Here is an 18,749-nt window from a genome sequence, read left to right as displayed (position 1 = left end):
ATACGTAGTATATAAGTTTTTATGTAATTCATAGAATCGATTTTCCACGAAAAAGTTATTTGATTAGTTAAATAATTTTAGTGTTTTAGAACGATATAATAAAAGGACAAGCATGGCTTTTAATTATTAGATAATAGAAAAAATAACTTTTACTGTTCTAAAATGCGTGCAGTTCAATCAAGATTAAGGGGTCAAAGAAGCATAACTCAAGTGCTAAAACTCCCACATAGTTTAAGGACCAAGGGTCACGGTTCGAAATATAGTCATGAAATTCAATTTTTTCAGCATTTTAACCATTATAGTCAACTTATCCGTGATTGTACAATACAATTAAATTAAATAAAAATTATTTTTTACGGAAAAAATAATAAAAATATTTTAAAACCATAATAAATAAAAATAAGTGGTATAATACAATATAATGCAAAATGATACGCACCAATTGATAACGACCCTCCAAACGAGCTGTCTATAAACTATGTGAAAGAAAACATTTTTTCGAATTTCTCTGAGTTGGGTTGGGTTGGGCTGGCCAACTGAGCCCGAATTAGGAATGCTGTTCTAAATCCAGATAGAGGATAAACGACCCGATTGCAAAGAAAACAAGCCCTAAATCATCTCCCATTTCTTCGACGTTGGTAATCCAAATACGCTTGAGTCAATAATCCGTGGTTGTAGTTTCTGCAATTAGCAGCCATGGCTGGTAGAGAAGTTCGAGAATATACCAATCTCACCGATCCTAAAGGTACGTGCATGCAAAATACTACCCTTTTTTTTTGGTTGATTAGGGTTTCATTCACATTTAACATGCAAACAAATTGCAGATAGGAAATTTGGTAAAGGAAAGGATAAAATAGATGACGAGGAAATTGCTTTTCATCGCATGGTTTCTAAGGTTAGCCAATCCCAGTTGTTCACCATTTACCTCTTGATTTGTTTTCAAGCGACGAATTTACCTTTGAATTTTTTTATTTTTTATTTTTTGTATTTTTCAAATTTTGATTTGACATTTAATATTGAAATCTTCTCTTTCACGTTACCACATACCTGAGGATCATTAGAAGATTCTTTTTTTAGAAGTTATTTGGTTTCTCCTAAAACATTTAATATGGTTGCATTTTCACTGCATTATAGAACAAAATGGATACGACATAAAAGGTTTTTAGTTGCGTGAAGAACTCCAGAGTATATGGGAAGGAAGGTTCATCGTTTGGCATAGTAACCTGGTGTATTCTACAGCTTGTTTGGATGGTTGTTACCTGTTGTATCGTATTGTGTTGTTACGTTAAATATAATATTTGTTTTGATTGTTACTTAAATTATTGTATCGTATTGTTAAATCCGTCGTTATGGAACAATGAAAAATGACACTTTATAGAACGGCCGATTTGGTGTGGTCGCGTCGTTACCTTATTTTTTCCTCTCATCTTTACCTTCTTTATTCTTAAATAATCCTATTTTATCCTTTACCCTACCTTTTTATATTATAATTCTACTTCATATCTTACTTTTTAATTGTAATATTGCAAGTTTATTCTTCATATTGTTAGTGCATAACATCATGAAACGACGGCAAACACTACAATTCATCCAAACATTCTATACATCAAAACGATACAGTAAATACAATACAATACTATACAATATATTATGAAACGATACATAACAACCATCCAAACAAGCTGCTAGATTGCGCTGTGCTGTATGCATGGTGATGTTAAATGGTTACTGAATTAATGTAGTCAAGCAAAGTTCTTTTGGCCCATACATTTGTAATCATCGTGATCTAATTCTGACAGGTTATATCTTTTTTTGTTTCTTTGCTTGGATCGACATCAAATATCTTTTCAACTTATTTTCTTTTTGAAGCAATTGGAGATTGTTCATATTCTTATTCAGGAGCATTTATTCTTCTTCGACCCGCTTGTTGTTCGTTAAAAGCTGAAGGGATTTATTTTCTTATTCTAGCTTTGGAAGGGTTAACAAAGCTGACTTGGATGCTGAGCACCAATTTTTTTTACTAGTTACTTCCTTAGGAAGATCCCCTTTTCTTCTTTTCCCACATACCTCTTTCCTTTTCTACTTTACCGGACATTAAATGAACACAAGAGATGTTACAAGGCTTTAATCAACCATAATAATATGTGTTGACTAAAAAGTGCTAGATTATTGGATGGAGTTAAGCAGCAGAACTTTATAAAAAAAAGACAGAATTAAAGGGTATATGGAAGAAATTCCCACCAGCAATTAGCATTCAAAGTAGAGGTCTTTCCTCGGATATTTTGCATATAAACATTCTGTAAAGAAGTTTAGCATTGCTACACCAAATTGGTATGTTTTTTAATCCTTGTACCTTATCCAAAAAAGGACCCCCTTGAAAAGTCATAATACAGCAGAGAAGTTTCAGGCCTTGATTATATTACACAATGTTCCCACTTAAAATCATGGGAGTGGTCTGATAACATGCCCTGGCAGGGATCTTGGCTTTTCCTACTGGGCACTTAATATGGTTCAGATGCAAGATGTTGCTGGGGAACGTGGAGGTTACCTTCATGGAAGAGGCGGTATTGATTCTTGCTCAGCTTGATTCATTTTCTTTTATATTTCTTTTTCCTTTTTTCCCCTGCAATTTCACACACATAATAAAGTGTGTTAAAGTTTCTTGAGCATTGTGTAAGTTTTGAAAATGCAGCCCTAGACAGTGATGACTTGCTCTATCTCAAGGAACAGATGGAAGCTGAGGAGGACGCTGAACGCCTTCTGCGCCGCACTGAAAAACGTGCATTCCAAGCATTCAAAATATCCTTTTGTTTGTTTTCTTGGATTTTGTCTCATTTTGCATGTGCATGATTGCTTATTGGCTTTATCTGTTGCTGGAAAATTTTAAATGATGTCAACTGAACTTCATTAACTTATCATAATTGAGAAGTTTCGTATTGATGATTTATGCATGGATTTTCTCTTACTGGCACACTACAAGCCTGTGGTTTTGGGAAACAAGAGAGCATGTATATCTACGTAATCATGTGGTAGTTTGTGATTCCATAACAATTTGAAACAAAGCTGTTACTGATTCTTCACCTGTATTACTTCCTTTGGCACTTCGTGTTGAGCCCAAGCCAAAGAGTGGGATCAGGTTTGAACTTATCTTCTAATCCAAGGCAGACCAATTGCCAAGAATATCTTTGGCAATCAACTCAAAAGATTTCTTGGCTGCAGGCAACAGGATCTACTAAAGAGGGTTGTAGAAGTCAAATCTAAGAAGCCGAAAGTCTCTAACCCATCCAATGGGAATGATTTTCCTGTACTTCCAAGTACACAGGCTGCGCCAAGTGGCAAGTGTGATGCTGATCATGAGAAGCAGATAGAGACTTTGCCAGCTAGACCAAGTGATGCTGGAGATAGAGGAGAGATAGAAAATCCAGTGAAAAGTTTGCTTGCAGTATATGAGAGTTCTGATGATGATGACTGATTTTGTTAGGATTTATTCGTCTATGATGCTTAGTATAGTGTTTGAGTCAAGAAAACATCAGTTATAGGTGCAGAGTGTAGTGAACATCATTAGTTGGTGCGATGTGCCCATCCTAATCAAGAAGCCGGCTTGCTTGTTTTAACGTGGTTACAGATGATGGGCAGTTGCAATTCATACCGGAGTTTGCTTTGACCTTAACAATTAGCATTCTCCCTACCCCACATGCACTGTAAGAGCCTAAATCTTCATGTGAGAGCCTAAATTAGATGAGTGTTGGTTTTAGTTCTACTATGTACTGTTTCCTTTGTAAAGTGAATTGTAGGTTCACTACTAGATCAAAAAAAAAAAAAAAAGAGTTTCACAAACTGACATACAAAGTGACAATGAGCGGGACTGGAAATGCCTCTACAATATTATAATTTCGGCCAGCGTAACTGAAAGTTGCACCAATGATACAGAGAATTGAGAGAAGCAGCTTAGAGCTAATGTCGTTGAGAAATTATTGTCCACAAGAGGCAACAGCGTTAACATCTCGTGCCAATAGTGTCATTTGGGCTTAACGAAAGGGGGCGATGTGCCCATCCTAATCAAGAAGCCGGCTTGCTTCTTTAAGCCCCAACTAGTGTCATTTGTGTCCAAAAGTTCGAATCTTATGTCATGAATTTTAAATTAACAGTTCAAAAATTCAGGACACTTCGTCCTGAATTTTAAATTAGCAACTCAAAAAATCAAGACACTAAGTCCTGAATTTCCAAATTTAGGATACTTAGTCCTGAAGTCCTAGAGTTTAAACTTCAAAATTCAAACTTCAAGATATCGTGTCCTAAAGTTCGAAAATTGTGTCAAGAAGTTCAAATCTTATGTCCTGAATTTTAAATTAGTAGTTCAGAAATTCAGAACACTTGGTCATGAATTTCAAATTAGCAGCTCAAAAATTCGGACACTAAGTCCTGAATTTCCAAATTTAGGATACTTAGAGATGAATTGACTAATTTTTAAATACATTGTAAATTGTAAATATATTTTAAATAGCGGGCTTAAAAATGGCTATTGCTGCACTTCATTGGCGTGCTTTACAATGGGCGTTACCTTGAGGTGAGTCTGAACTCTTTATTCCATTTATAGGAACAGTGAGAACTACAAACACATCCACGATCTCAAAAGTTTTGCAGGAAGAGTCCTATTGAGTAATGAAAAGTTCTTGCTTAGTTATGAAATAACGGCCAATGATGTTCACCTGCTCTACAATAAATTGCTCATGAAAGGTCCCCATCCGTTTGTTGGGTGTATCGATAGAGAGATCTTTTAAATTTGGTAGACTTTCAACTTGCATACCATCTCCACAAATGAGGAACTGATTCCCAACTATAAAAGATCCAGAAACACGAATTGCTACTCCATCTTGACCATGAGGACGGCATTGAAGTTTCTCCACAACATGCACAAGCTTTTCTGGAGGCCATTCACCAGCTAATGTCTTCCGTATATTGGACAAGGTTGAAAAGATATTGCTGGGACCAATAAATTCTTTCCTACCAAAGCTTAAACGTCATAGAAGCATTAAAGTTAGAAGGTAAAGTCAATAGGACCACAAAGAGCTTCAAAAAATCATAACACGTGATTGCAACGAGCCTTAAATAAAGATGCTCTTGTCGTTGTGTTGATACATGCAAAGACAGACAGAGACACAGTAAACTATGCTCAAAACTGCATGAGTGACTCTCATGAAATATTTTTTGAGAAAGACAGAAGAGTGAAGTCTCATGAAATATGATTCAAGGGTATGCACAAAGAGCCTCAAATTCCTCAGATCCCACAATATTCCCAGAGCAAGACCTAGGCTCTAGGAGCCAGGTCCCACAGTATACATCTGTTTGTACGGATGCTTGTTACGTGTGTTAAAACAAAACAGAAGACATACTAAAATCAAATTTCTCCTTGCAACAAACAAGTCTAGACTTAAAGTCGCAAATGTCAATATGTCAGATACCTGAATGTGGAGCATTCATTATATAATGTCTTGGTATGCTGCCAAAATTCATCGGATCCATCAAACAGCAAATAGTAATGTATTGTCAGCATCTGACACAGCAAACAACAAACATGAATTCAGCATCACCTACTCCCGAAAGTTTTAGCCTATTGTAATTTTGATTGATAGCGAGTTAACTAAAGTAATACAGCAAACGGGCAGGCCCATGCTCTCTACGACATCTTAATTCTAATAGATTTTTCACCAAATGAAGGAATTAGAGCTACTGAAAAGGTAAAAATAAAGTAGACAACTCACATCTGCCAGATCCTTCATCCTCTGTGTAGGATCAAAAATGCTTCTGACAAAAGCACCCAAGTCCACTGCAGAATCAGCATATTTGGTAATAAATGGATGTGAAAGAAGCTGCAATAAAAGAGGACCATGAGCCACCATGCAATCTTAAACCAGTCTACTTTGTACATCATACCTTCATCATTGTTAGCAGTAAAGGTCCTAATGTATCAGCCTACATAGAAAACTCTATGATAGACATAAAAGTAACTGCAGCCACCCGTTTCATACAGGTCAAATAAAATCCATATCCAGTTCCAACAATGATAAGCGATACGCAATCAGTAGCTCCAACTTCAATGAATATATATGCACATACATAATGTACATTAAGCTCCAAAAGTTGAAAGCTGTATAAAATTACACCTTCCCCTGTTGTCCCATGTTCAATGAAAATATATGCTCATTTACGCTTGTACCTTCTTTAAAAAGGAAAAGTAAACTTCTGCCTGTCGGTTAGGCACATACATAAGGTTCAGACAATCATCAGGCAGCACTGGTTTCATCTAATCAGATGACATCATACACACAACCAGTGTTTCATGGGAAAAGGTCTTTTTTCCTACTTGAAGTTTTAACCATCTATACCATTTCTAAAATATCGAATAGGCAATGATATCAAGGAATTCCTTCTTTTTTTTTAAAGTCGATCCTTGGACTTCTTCTCATAATTGTCCCTTTGACGAACAAATTCTGGAGTTTGTTACATGTCTGAGATTGACCTAAACAAGAATCAGAAATTCATTAGACTGCACACGTAGTTCAAATAATCCTGGAGGGCAACTTTTCAGACTGAATTGATGCAGGATTCAATTACCGAATTGAACCTTGCATGGTCTAGCAAGCTTGTTCTCTCTGCATATCTTTTACAGTTGCTTCCTTTTCCACTTCATCTCCTTATCTGTCTTTCAATTTCAAAGTAGTTCTCCAGCAGATTTGACCTTCCAAAGCTGTTTGGGAATTTCACATCTACTTCCTCTTGCCCAGGGAGAAACACACTGTTATGCTTTATCATCCACCATCCAAGACATGGCTCCACCTCTAATACAAGGGAGAGCTTGTTGAATATCTATTCTTCATCTGTTTACATGCAAGCGTGAAAACAGGTTAAAGAAGAGAGTTTCTATTAGACCGTAACCAGTGCTTGTAGCACAATATAATTTCACACGTCTATATTGACCATATTCACAGCAAAATCAAGAAAACCAGGTGGAGTTTCCTAATTGGGTAATCTTGGCTTCAAAATATTAAGCGTCCTTTGAAGTCCATTGGCTATGAACTCACTGGCATATGGTCTTAAGTTTTCAAAACAGATAAACAAGAAATCGGCCATCCAAAGGCCTCCAGAAGCTCCAAGTCCATGAAGACCAGATGTTTTGTTTATATACCCTTCCTTATCATATGTCTCCAGTGCTTTAGTACCATTATACGTTTTGCAAACAATTGCTAGCAGAGTCTCAAGTCCCAAATAATCTGAGAGTATGCAAGCAATTGTTTGCAAGACATATCAAGGTGTTCCTAATTGCCCCAAACTCCAATGCACTTATCAGGAGAGTGGTAAACAGTAGACAGATTAATAACTTAAAACTGAAATTGTTCCAGCTGACTGAGTAAAATTGACAGTCTGATTCTGCTTCCAGTAGCATCACAGTGCCTTGGCAGTTGCGCAAAGATAGGGTGAAATGTGAACTATCTATTGACTGTCTGATATCGAGCATTTGATCAAATGGAGCACTAATTCTTGCAATCCCAGAGCACCTTCCTTTTTTTAATTTCCTTCAGGAATGCACCAGAAACACCACATGCATGAAGTAGTGTGGATATAAGATTAATTCTCCTAAGCGTAATCCTTTTACATCGGAAATTCTGAGTGTAGTTATCCAATAGCAGTATTATTCCCATTCCCGTACGAAATAAAAAGGGAGAATCACTAAAAGGGAACCATAACTCTTACTACCTCTGAAGGACCTCTCAAATGTTTAACATGGTTCTATGAAAAAATAATATTTTATGGAATTCTTACTTCTTTTGAGAATTTAGATGTATTTAACCAATTCAATTGTAAACAATGGTGATGATTCCCTCATCATACAGACATATTTACTTTTACTTTGTACCTTTTCATACTTTTACCAGTAAAACTTACCTCATAAACTCGGAACATATTCAAATTGTTTCATATAAAATGCAGTGGAGGAATAATATTCCCTAATACTGAATTCTTTTTAGTTCAAGATTGACATATGAAGTGTACAAGTGATCATCATATTTTCACTAGAGGTATATGCTGCTTTTATAGCTGCATTTACCTATTTAGAATGTGTAAAACTTCCAGTTCCCCTTCTTGTGATCTACTTGCTTGTAAAGGAAAAGCCTTTGTACTGACCTGCTCTGCCGTCAGCCTATCATCAGGATTTTTTTTGAGGCAAGCATCAATGAACGAGCAGAATTCTGGTGAAAAGTCGTGTCTTGACAGTGAAGGAGACGGATCATCTAGGATCTGCCATTATAGTTTGGAAAAAACAAGGATGAGATCTGATGATGGACTCAAGTTAGTGTATGTAATTCATCTAGATTATATCTGAAAGAAAAGTGACCCAAACATGTTAACAGGGGCTGAACTGATCTAAATTTAGAAAATCTGATATGGTAACATACTGGGGCCAAATATGAATCATTTATAATTCCATCCATATTTACATTTCCACAATAACGGGGCAAACTACCAGTAAGTTTTTACAGTAAAATAATTGATAAAAGAGCATCCAGAGATGCAACCTGTTCGTATTAACCGTCCACTACGACCCTCACAAGCCCAGCCTTTCTTTATCAAACAAAATTTAACTGTCACCTCAAATTCAAAAAATGGAAGAAAAGCAAGAGTTCATTCCAATACAATTTCCTTTCCCTGAATTTGATTTTGCTTTATCTCCTTTCTTGTTGTAGTTGATATTACATTCTAACTCTTGAAGTTCGATTCTCTTGTGCTGCTGCCCTTCTTTTTCTTCACAAGATTTTCCTTATAACGGGGTTCACTACCTTCTTGCCTTCCCTTTTCAAGTTGCATTACCTTCGCCTTTCCTCATCTGATCACCACAAAATTTACATGTTAGTCCCTACTTTCTGAACCAATGTCGGCTTGTCGCTATTGCTTCTTTTGCAGTCTGACTCTTTTTTCATCATTGGTGTCCTCCCTCTGAAGAGCATTATCCACATCACCTGGAGCACCCGTGTCCAAAATAGTAAGCTTCCCAGCGGCATCAGTCTCATATGCTCCTTTAATGCCCTGAAAACGGTAAACTCTCTCTCTCTCTCTCTCTCTCATGGTATATCCTATTCCACCACAGAAATAGGAGGAAACTTCATGTTTCTAGATGTCGGTTTCTACCTGAGATGGTTTGCAACCTAATGACTTACCAGCAAGTTAAAGGCTTATGTAAAGGAAAGAACATATAGTAGAACTCTGCAATGCACAAAATCAACAAGTTCCACAGCAAATCATGCAAATTTTATAAGAGTTTGAATCTCAGACTTGCGTATTATAGTCTTTTTTGGATGGAGAGGGGGTTCAGTTGCAAATCCTTAAAATAATCAAGAACAAATTGGTAAGAAATAGGTAGCCATAGAGGATTGACCTGCAACATGAGATTGACAGGTCCTTCATTAGCTGTATATGGAAATTCACCTGTACCACACTCAAACAGTGCAAGCCCAAGGCTCCAAATGTCAGCTGGGTAAGAGTAATTCTCATTTCGTATTCGTTCCGGCGACATGTAAGTTACTGTTCCAACGAAAGTAGCACACTGAAAATACAAAAATTAGAAGGAATGAATCTGAAATAACATATGCCTGAAGATATTCATAATACATTTCTTGGAGAAAGAGAAGTGGATATTGGTGTAACCTCCTTTAACTAACCATAGCAATAGAGCTTTCTAAGCCAGCACTAATGCCAAAATCTGTTATTTTTGGCTCCCCCTTGAGATTGACAAGCAGATTTGCCGGCTTTATGTCTCTGTGAACTAAATGTCGAACTCCGTGCAAATAACTGAGACCCTTAAAGAACAGAGAAGTTCTATAAGTAAAGCTGAGGGACAATACTAAGACTACCACTAAAGAAAGAAGTTGAAAAAGATTCCTTACATTCAAGAGCTTTTGAACCATTGGAGAAAGGATAGCTTCTGGAATGCTCTTCCTCACTTTTATGATATCTGCAAGAGAACCCCCATCCATGTACTCTAGAGCTATGCTTATTTGCCCAGAATCTGGAGTATAAAACGCTCCATAGAACTCAACAAGACCATGGCAGCATGGTGCCTCACACAATGTCCTTATTTCAGTAAGCAGTTGTTGCCTTTTCTCCTAAAATGCACGAGAAAATATCTCAGTGAACAGAAAATTGGACATTCCTCCTTTTTTAGGGCTAATATCCTCTTAAAAGTAATGACATGGTTCCATAAAATTCACTTACCCACATGTACATACATTCTTTTAAGTTCTACCATATGATTACATGGTAATACTGCACGTTTGATCCTTCATGGCTTCTTATGTTATTTCCTCTCTTTTTTTTTTCTTTTTTTTTTTTGGCACAGGAATAATAGCTTTATGGCTGATATGTTTGCTACACCTAGATAGAATCTTTTTGCTCACAGATAAAAGACGTTTCCTTCTAGACATGTTTAAGTTGGTAAAGGGAGCATAAATCAGAGGAAGTACAGTACTGAAATTTATCACTGTCTTAGCCAAAAGATAAACATCCATATCACTTCCGTTGTGAGGCTCTATCTCTAAATTTATGACAAATTTGCAGACTTAAACATTAAGATTTCTTTTTTTTTTTATCAGGTAAAATGAAAGGAATTAAACATTAAGATTGAAAAGACTAAAATGCAGAAACCTTCTCAAAAATATTAATCTTCTTCAAAGCAATAATCCTGTGAGTTGGAATGTGGATAGCTCTCTGAACAACACTACTGGCACCGCTACCTATGGCTCCAAAAACTCTCATCTCATGGGAAGCACATTTATATGTCTTTTCACCATGATCTGCGTCATCAACAGGCCATGAAGTACACTTTTGAAGTCCCAGCTCATTGATGTTGTAAACACCATATGATTGACTCAACAAATTCACAGTTCCACCATCCGATAGCTTCACAGAAACCAATATCAGCACTCGTAAAAATGTAGTTCGTGGGCATATTAATCTTTTAAAAAGAACTTACAGAGTATGAATCAAAAGGATCCGATGTAGAGGCAGGGGAGAAACCCTTCTCAGCATCAAACAAAGGCACAAGCTTTTTCTTCAATTCCTCCAATCCAGCCATCACATGCGAAAAGCTTTAACAAGTAGAATATAACATCCTTCTTCCCTGTCCACATAAAGGGAATAAGGCTAATGAGATATACCATTCTCTACTATCTCTTCTTTCTTTCCTTTTCTTTCTTTTTACAAAAACTACTATGCCTCTATCCTGAACTAGTTGGAGTTAGTTATATGAATCATTTTTTTAATAAGGTAAAAGTTAAAGCCCGTTGTACGGATCATTATACCCATTCAGCTCTATTTGAACCCATTAATCATCTTTTCTCGTTACAACATTTCCTTCTCAGACTGCATAACAAACATAATATGTGTCATGGAAACATATATCATACTTTCCATTTATGTAACGGAACCTTCATGTAATTTTGTTAAACTTACACGCGTTCTTAGAATATACACAAATAGTTGAGTAACACATAATATCACTAACTTCGCAGAATCAGAATATCAGCATCAAACAATTACACGTCGTGTGAGCTGAATTTGCAGAACGGCAGCAATATAAACAAAGACAGGAAAACCTAAAAGAGATCGGTGTTGTTTGGGAAAATGAGAAAAGAAAGCGACAAAAAGTTAACACTTAGAGATACTTAGAACGAATTCAATTCAGTTCCCATTTGATGCACCCAATTTGCTCCGGTGCTTCTTCTATGGTACAACAAAAGAAGCAGAAATTACAAGCAAAGTAAGCAATCACCTGTTTTGATGATCAGACAGGCAAAAGGTACAAAGACGATGATGATGGACCGGAGGACGTTGGATTTGCAGTACAAAATGAATGCCTATAAATCGCTTTGGGCCTTTATAGTTTTTTTGCCTTTTGCAATATTGTCCCATTGTTATAAAAATATTATATTATGAATATTCATTTAAAATTCCGTTGAAAATAAGCTTGCTGAAGAAACTTATCTATACGAGACTCCGCTGTAATTATTTTTATTTATTTAGTACTCTATTGAAAATAAGTCTCTTGAATAAGCTTATCCTTTCAATACCCCGTTATGGATAAACATCACACCCGATAGAAGATTATCTATATTTGGTACAATGAGCTTATCCTTTCGGTACCCCGCTATGGATAAATATTACTCCGGTAGAAGATTATCTATATCTGGTATAATGAACTTATCCTTTCGGTACTCCGTTATGGATAAACATTACCTCCGGTAGAAGATCATCTATATCTGGTAAAGTAGTAACTTGCAGAAGGAGCTTACACAACATCTTGCTTTCTTCTATAAATAGAGGAGATTTCAGTTCATTATGTAAATAAGTTTGAAGTTTGAATAATATATCACTTTCTCTCTATACTTGTCTTTACTTTACAGTCTTTATTTTATAACACGTTATCAGCACGAGACTCTGCCATCTCGAGCAAATACTTTGAAAGTATCAGAGGTACGAACTTTCTTTTTCTAAATAATATCAAATATTTCTAAACTTGAGTTTGTAGCTCTGGATATATCGGGCAAAAGATACATGTCTTGGGTGCTTGATGCTGAAATTCATCTTGATGCGATGGGTCTAGCAGACACCATCATAGACAAAAATCAAGCATCAAATGTCACGACCCAAAACCTAACCCGTCGTGATGGCGCCTATCGTGGTACTAGGCAACCCGACACATTTTCAAAACACATCGATATTTCATTTAAAAGATAAGTCAAAGTTTTACTTTACTAGAATCTTCATTAAAGAGTTCAAACCAAAATAAAAATAAAATGCGGAAAAGATAGCCCGACATCGGGGTGTCACTAAGTCATGAGCAACTACTACAAACTGTCTAATAACATCAAGACTAGCATAGTCTGGGAAAAACCAATACAACTAAGGGGAAGATAAGGAAGGAGAAAAATAGGGTTGCGATCGCTAGCCAGCTACCTTGCTATCTCCAATGATCCGCTACTGAATATATCAACAACCGCTACCGTAGCCAGAAATGCCTGGATCTGCACATAAGGTGTAGGGAGTAACGTGAGTACACCAACTCAGTAAGTAACAACAGTAAATAAAGGCTGAGAAGTAGTGACGAGCTAGATGCAAGTATAGTTCATATCACAAAAATTTCGTAAAGTACAACATGCTTTAAAAATAGTGTTTAAGTTAAATCGGCTTGTTTAAATCCAGTTCAGGTAAAACCAATAAAAATATCTTTCAACAGTTCTCAAACAAGGACTCAAAGCAGCTATGAGCACATCAGATGAAATCATATACCGCCCCTCGGGCAAAACATCACTTACTCCTCACAATCACTCCAACCTCACAATCACTCATGCCTCCCAATCGCTCATGCCTCACAATCACTCAGCACTCGACACTCGACACTCGACACTCGCACTTAATAGGTACCTGCACTCACTAGGGGTGCCCAAGCGCTATAATATGCACGGATAACTCACGTGTTGCACAAACAACTCACGTGCTATAATATCATATCAGAATCCGCACGGACAACTCACGTGCTAAGGTACAATACCTGAAAAACAGGCCCTTGGCCTCACTCGGTCATAAACCTCTCCAGTCTCTCGGGCTTTCAGAAATAAAAGAAATCAGCCCAAACAACATTAACATGATGCAAAAAATAGTATAACAGAGACTGGGCTATGATGTAAGAATGCATGAACATGACTGAGTACGGGATATCAACTAAAGCAGTGAGAGGACAACAAGAAACGGCCTCTAAGGGTCCAAACAACACTGGTATAAGGCCTAGACATGGTATCTAGCATGATTTACAGTAAATCTTTCTAAAGCACATAAAGAGCATATAGCTACAACAGGTTGTTCAACTTTACAGTTGCTACGGGACGGATCAAGTCATAAATCCCCAATGGTGCACGCCCACACGCCCGTCACCTAGCATGTGCGTCACCTCCAAATAGTCACATGACACAAAATATTTGGGGTTTTACACCATCAGGACTAGATTTACAACTGTTACTTACCTCAATTCGAGCAAATCTCTACTCTGCAATCCCCTTGCCTCTCGAATCGGTCTCCAAACGCCCCGAATCTAGCCACAAGCAACACAATACGATCAATATAGGCTAAAGGAATCAATTTCACATGAAAAATACCAAATTATAGCCAAAATCTGAAATCGGCTCAAACTCGGCCCCCGGGCCCACGCCTCGAAATCCGACAAAAATCACAAAATCCGAAATCCCATTCACTCACGAGTCTAGTCATACCAAATTTACCAAAATCCGACAACAAAATTCCCTTCAAAACCTCAAAATTCCATCTTAAGAACTCTTCCACTTTTTTCCCAATTTTTCACCCCAAATGACAATTTAGATGATAAAATCTAGATATAATCTACCACTTAGAAAACACTCTTCGCAAAAATCAAGATATAACCAAAACCAAGTAAGAAATACTTACCCCAATCAACTCCGCAAAAATTCCTTCAAGAATCTCCCAAATCTGTGATCTCTAGCTCAAAATATGAAAAATGAGCTCAAACCCTCAATTTGAATTTAACACTACTTGCCCAGATTTTTCCCTTCGTGAATGCGACCGTCCTCTCACGTTCGCGTAGACCAACTTGACTGCCTCACCATTTTACTCTTCGCGAATGCAACACATGCCTCGCGAACGGGATGCTTTACTAACTCAAACCTTCGCGAACGCGACTACCACCTCGTGAACGCGTAGAGCAAGGACCTGGGGTCCCCAACTGCCTCATTCCTATTCGCGAACGCGATCTTTTTCCCGCGTTCGCAATGCACACGCAGACCACACCTTCGCGTTCGCGTCCTCCCCTTCGCGAACGCGTAGAACAAAAATTCACCACTCATAAAACACTCTTCGCGAACGCGAGAGCCCACTCGCGATCCCGAAAGAGGAAACCAGAAGAATGTAGCAGCAGATATCAACAATCTCACCAAGGCCAAGAATGATCCGTTAACCACCTGAAACTCACCCGAGGCCCTAGGGACCTCAACCAAACATACCAACACGTCCCATAACATAATACGAACTTAGTTGAACCTTCAAATCACCTTCAACAACACCAAAAATATGAATTACACATGGATTCAAGCCTAATAAACTTAGAAATTTCTGAATTCCACAAACGACGCCGAAACCTACCAAACCACGTCCGAATGACCTCAAATTTTACACATAAGTCTAAAATGACACCATGAAGCTACTCCAACTTCTGAAAATCCAATCCAACCACGATATCAAAATTTCCACTGCCGGCCAAAATCGTCAAAATTCTAACTTTCGCCAATTTAAGCCTAATTCCACTACGGACCTCCAAATCACATTCCGAACGCGCTCCTAAGTCCAAAATCACCTAACAGAGCTAACAGAACCATCAAAATTCAAATCTGAGGTTTACACATAAGCCAACGTTCAATTGACTTTTCCAACTTAAGCTTCTACTTTAGAAACTAAGTGTCTCAATTCATTTCGAAACTACTCCGGACCCGAACCAACTAATCCGATGTAACATAATATAGCTGAAAAGCACAAAAGGAAGCAGAAATAGGGAAAACAGGGCTATAACTCTCAAAACGACCGGCCGGGTCGTTACATCCTCCCCCTCTTAAACAACCATTCGTCCTCGAACGGGTCTAGAAACATACATGGAGTCTCAAATAGGTGTGGATATATGCTCCGCATCTCCCACTCGGTCTCCCAGGTGGCTTCATACACAGGCTGACCTCTCCACTACACTTTCACTGAAGCTATATCCTTTGACCTCAACTTTCGAATCTGCCAATCCAAAATGGCCACTGGCTCCACATCATAAGTCATATCACTCTCCAACTGAACCATGACGAAGTCCAAAACATGGGACAGATCGACAACATACTTCTGGAGCATGGAAACATGAAACACTGGATGCACACTCGACAAGCTGGGTGGCAAGGCATGCTTATAAGCCACATCCCCTATCCTCTGAAGCACCTCAGAAGGCCCAATAAACCGGGGGCTCAACTTGACCCTCTTCCCAAAAATCATAACACCCTTCAGCAAAACCTTCTCCCCAACCATAAAAGACATATCACAGACCTTCCTATCCGCGTAGCTCTTCTACCTAGACTGCACCGTGCGAACCGCTCCTGAATCAATTTCACCTTATCTAATGCATCCTGGACCAAGTGTGCACCCAAGAGCCTAGCCTCACCCTCCTCAAACCATCCTACTAGAGATCTACACCTCCTCTCATATAAAGCCTCGTACAGAGCCATCTGAATGCTCAACTGATAACTGTTGTTATATGCAAACTCCGCGAGCGGTAAAAACTGATCTCATGAACCCTCAAAGTAAATGACACAAGCGCATAACATGTCCTCCAATATCTTAATAGTGCGCTTGGACTGCCCGTCCGTCTGAGCGTGAAACGTTGTGCTCAACTCAACCTGAGTACCCAACTCTCGCTGCACGGCCCTCCAAAACTGTGATGTAAACTGAGTGCCCCTATCTGAAATGATGAAAATTGGGACACCATGCAAGCGAACAATCTCTCGGATGTAAATCTCTGCCAACCGCTCTGAAGAGTAAGTAGTACTAACTGGAATGAAGTGTGCGGACTTGGTCAGCCGATCCACAATCACCCAAATAATATCGAACTTCCTCGAAGTCCGTAGGAGCCCAACTACAAAGTCCATGGTGATTCGCTCCCACTTCCACTTTGGGATCTCTAACCTCTGAAGCAAGCCACCCAGTCTCTGATGTTCATACTTAACCTGCTGACAGTTGAGACACCGAGCCACAAACCCAACTATATCATTCTTCATCCGCCTCCACCAATAGTGTTGTCTCAAATCCTGGTACATCTTCGCGGCACCCGGATGGATAGAGTACCGCGAGTTGTGGGCCTCCTCAAGAATCAACTCCTGAAGCCTATCCACGTTGGGCACACATATTCGACCTTGCATCCTCATCACGCCATCATCACCAATAGTCACATCTCTGGCATCACCTCGCTGAACCCTATCCTGAAGAATGAGCAGGTGGGGGTCATCATACTGACGCTCCCTGACACGGTCATAAAGAGAAGATCTGGAGACTACACAAGCCAATACCCGACTCGGCTCCGAAATATCCAATCTGACAAGCTGGCCCACTAGGGCCTGAACATCCAATGCCAAGGGTCTCTTTGCTGCTGGGAGATATGCTAAACTCCTCAAACTCTTCGCCCGGTAACTCAAAGCATCGGCCACCACATTGGCCTTCCCCGGATGGTACAAAATAGTGATATCATAGTCCTTGAGAAGCTCTAACCATCTCCGCCGACGCAAATTAAGATCCTTCTGCTTAAATAGATGCTGCAAACTTTGGTGATCAGTATAGACATCACAATGAACCCCATACAAATAATGACGCTAAATCTTCAAGGCGTGAACAATGGCTGCTAACTCAAGATCGTGGACATGATAGTTCTTCTCATGGGTCTTCAACTGGTGCGAGGCATAGGCAATCACCCAACCCTCCTGCATCAGAACACATCCAATACATACCCTCGAGGCATCACAATACACGGTGTAAGAACCTGAAGTTGATGGCATAACTAACACTGGAGCTATGGTCAAAGCAGTCTTGAGCTTCTGAAAGCTCTCCTCACACTCATCCGACCACCTGAATGGAGCACCCTTTTTGGTCAATTTGGTCAAGGGGCGATGCAATAGATGAAAATCCCTCCACAAAGCGACAATAATAGCCCGCCAAACCATGGAAGCTCCTAATTTTTGTGGTTGAGGATGGTCTAGGTCAACGCCTCTATCTTCTTCGGATCCACCTGAATACCCTCATTGGACACCACGTGCCTCAAGAATACTACTGAACCGAGCCAAAACTCACACTTGAAATTTTTTGCATAAAGCTTCTCCTCCATCAATCTCTATAATACAATACTTAGATGCTGAGCATGCTCCTCTTGGCTACGAGAGTACACCAAGATGTCATCAATGAATACAATAACGAATGAGTCCAAATAGGGTTGGAATACACTGTTCATCAAATGCATGAACGTTGTTGGGACATTGGTCAGCCCAAAAGACATCACTAAGAACTCATAATGGCAATATTGGGTCCTGAAAGCTGTCTTAAGAATATCCGAATCCCAAATCTTCAGCTGGTCATACCCAGACCTCAAATCAATCTTAGAGAACACCCTCGCTCCCTGAAGCTGGTCAAATAAATCATCAATTCGAGGAAAATGATACTTGTTCTTGACTGTGACCTTGTTCAACTGCCTGTAATCAATGCATATCCTCATGGAACCATCTTTCTTCTTTACAAATAGAACTGGTGCACCCAAGGTGACACGCTAGGCCAAATAAACCCCTTATCAAGGAGTTCCTGAAGCTGTTCCTCCAACTTCGCCGGTGCCATACGATACAGTGAAATAGAAATGGGCTGACTGCCCGACACCAAATCAATACCGAAGTCAATATCCCTGTCAGGCGGCATGCCCGACAGGTCTGCAGGAAACATATCCAGAAAATCACGTACCACCAGAACAGAATCAATGGTAGGAGTCTCTGCACCAACATCCCTCACAAACGCCAAATAAGATAGGCAACCCTTCTCAACCATACGCTGAGCCTTCAAAAATGAAATCACCCTACTAGGTAAATAATCTATAGAACCGCTCCACTCAA

The 18,749-nt window shown here is 38.9% G+C and overlaps 2 protein-coding genes across 4 annotated transcripts; one reads left to right on the top strand and one right to left on the bottom strand.

The window, feature by feature from the left end:
- Positions 1-502: 502 nt before the first annotated feature.
- LOC107767391 (uncharacterized) lies at positions 503-3,841 on the top strand. 2 transcript variants are annotated; one of them, XM_075251791.1, is made up of 6 exons: positions 503-745; positions 825-895; positions 2,516-2,564; positions 2,693-2,800; positions 3,061-3,136; positions 3,220-3,841. In XM_075251791.1, the coding sequence occupies exons 1-6, from the start codon at positions 697-699 to the stop codon at positions 3,470-3,472; spliced, it is 606 nt and encodes a 201-aa protein (XP_075107892.1). In that variant the 5' UTR covers positions 503-696; the 3' UTR covers positions 3,473-3,841. The 2 variants fall into 2 exon arrangements, with proteins under 2 accessions (XP_075107892.1, XP_075107893.1); XM_075251792.1 differs by having other exon boundaries at positions 2,476-2,564.
- A 730-nt stretch (positions 3,842-4,571) lies between these two features.
- On the bottom strand, positions 4,572-11,954 carry LOC107767392 (mitogen-activated protein kinase kinase 3). 2 transcript variants are annotated; one of them, XM_016586389.2, is made up of 10 exons: positions 11,825-11,954; positions 11,027-11,173; positions 10,699-10,953; positions 9,942-10,160; positions 9,717-9,854; positions 9,434-9,601; positions 8,185-8,298; positions 5,763-5,870; positions 5,463-5,554; positions 4,572-5,013 (listed from the first exon to the last, which is right to left on the bottom strand). In XM_016586389.2, exons 2-10 carry the CDS (start codon positions 11,126-11,128, stop codon positions 4,653-4,655), a joined length of 1,557 nt encoding a protein of 518 aa, XP_016441875.2. In that variant the 5' UTR covers positions 11,129-11,173; positions 11,825-11,954; the 3' UTR covers positions 4,572-4,652. The 2 variants fall into 2 exon arrangements, with proteins under 2 accessions (XP_016441875.2, XP_075107891.1); XM_075251790.1 differs by lacking the exon at positions 11,825-11,954 and adding an exon at positions 11,355-11,377.
- Positions 11,955-18,749: the final 6,795 nt, after the last annotated feature.

Source organism: Nicotiana tabacum, chromosome 4 (assembly GCF_000715075.1).
Source record: "Nicotiana tabacum cultivar K326 chromosome 4, ASM71507v2, whole genome shotgun sequence".
In the NCBI taxonomy this organism is placed as follows: Eukaryota; Viridiplantae; Streptophyta; class Magnoliopsida; order Solanales; family Solanaceae; genus Nicotiana; species Nicotiana tabacum.
This window is presented reverse-complemented; position numbering and strand designations above follow the sequence as displayed.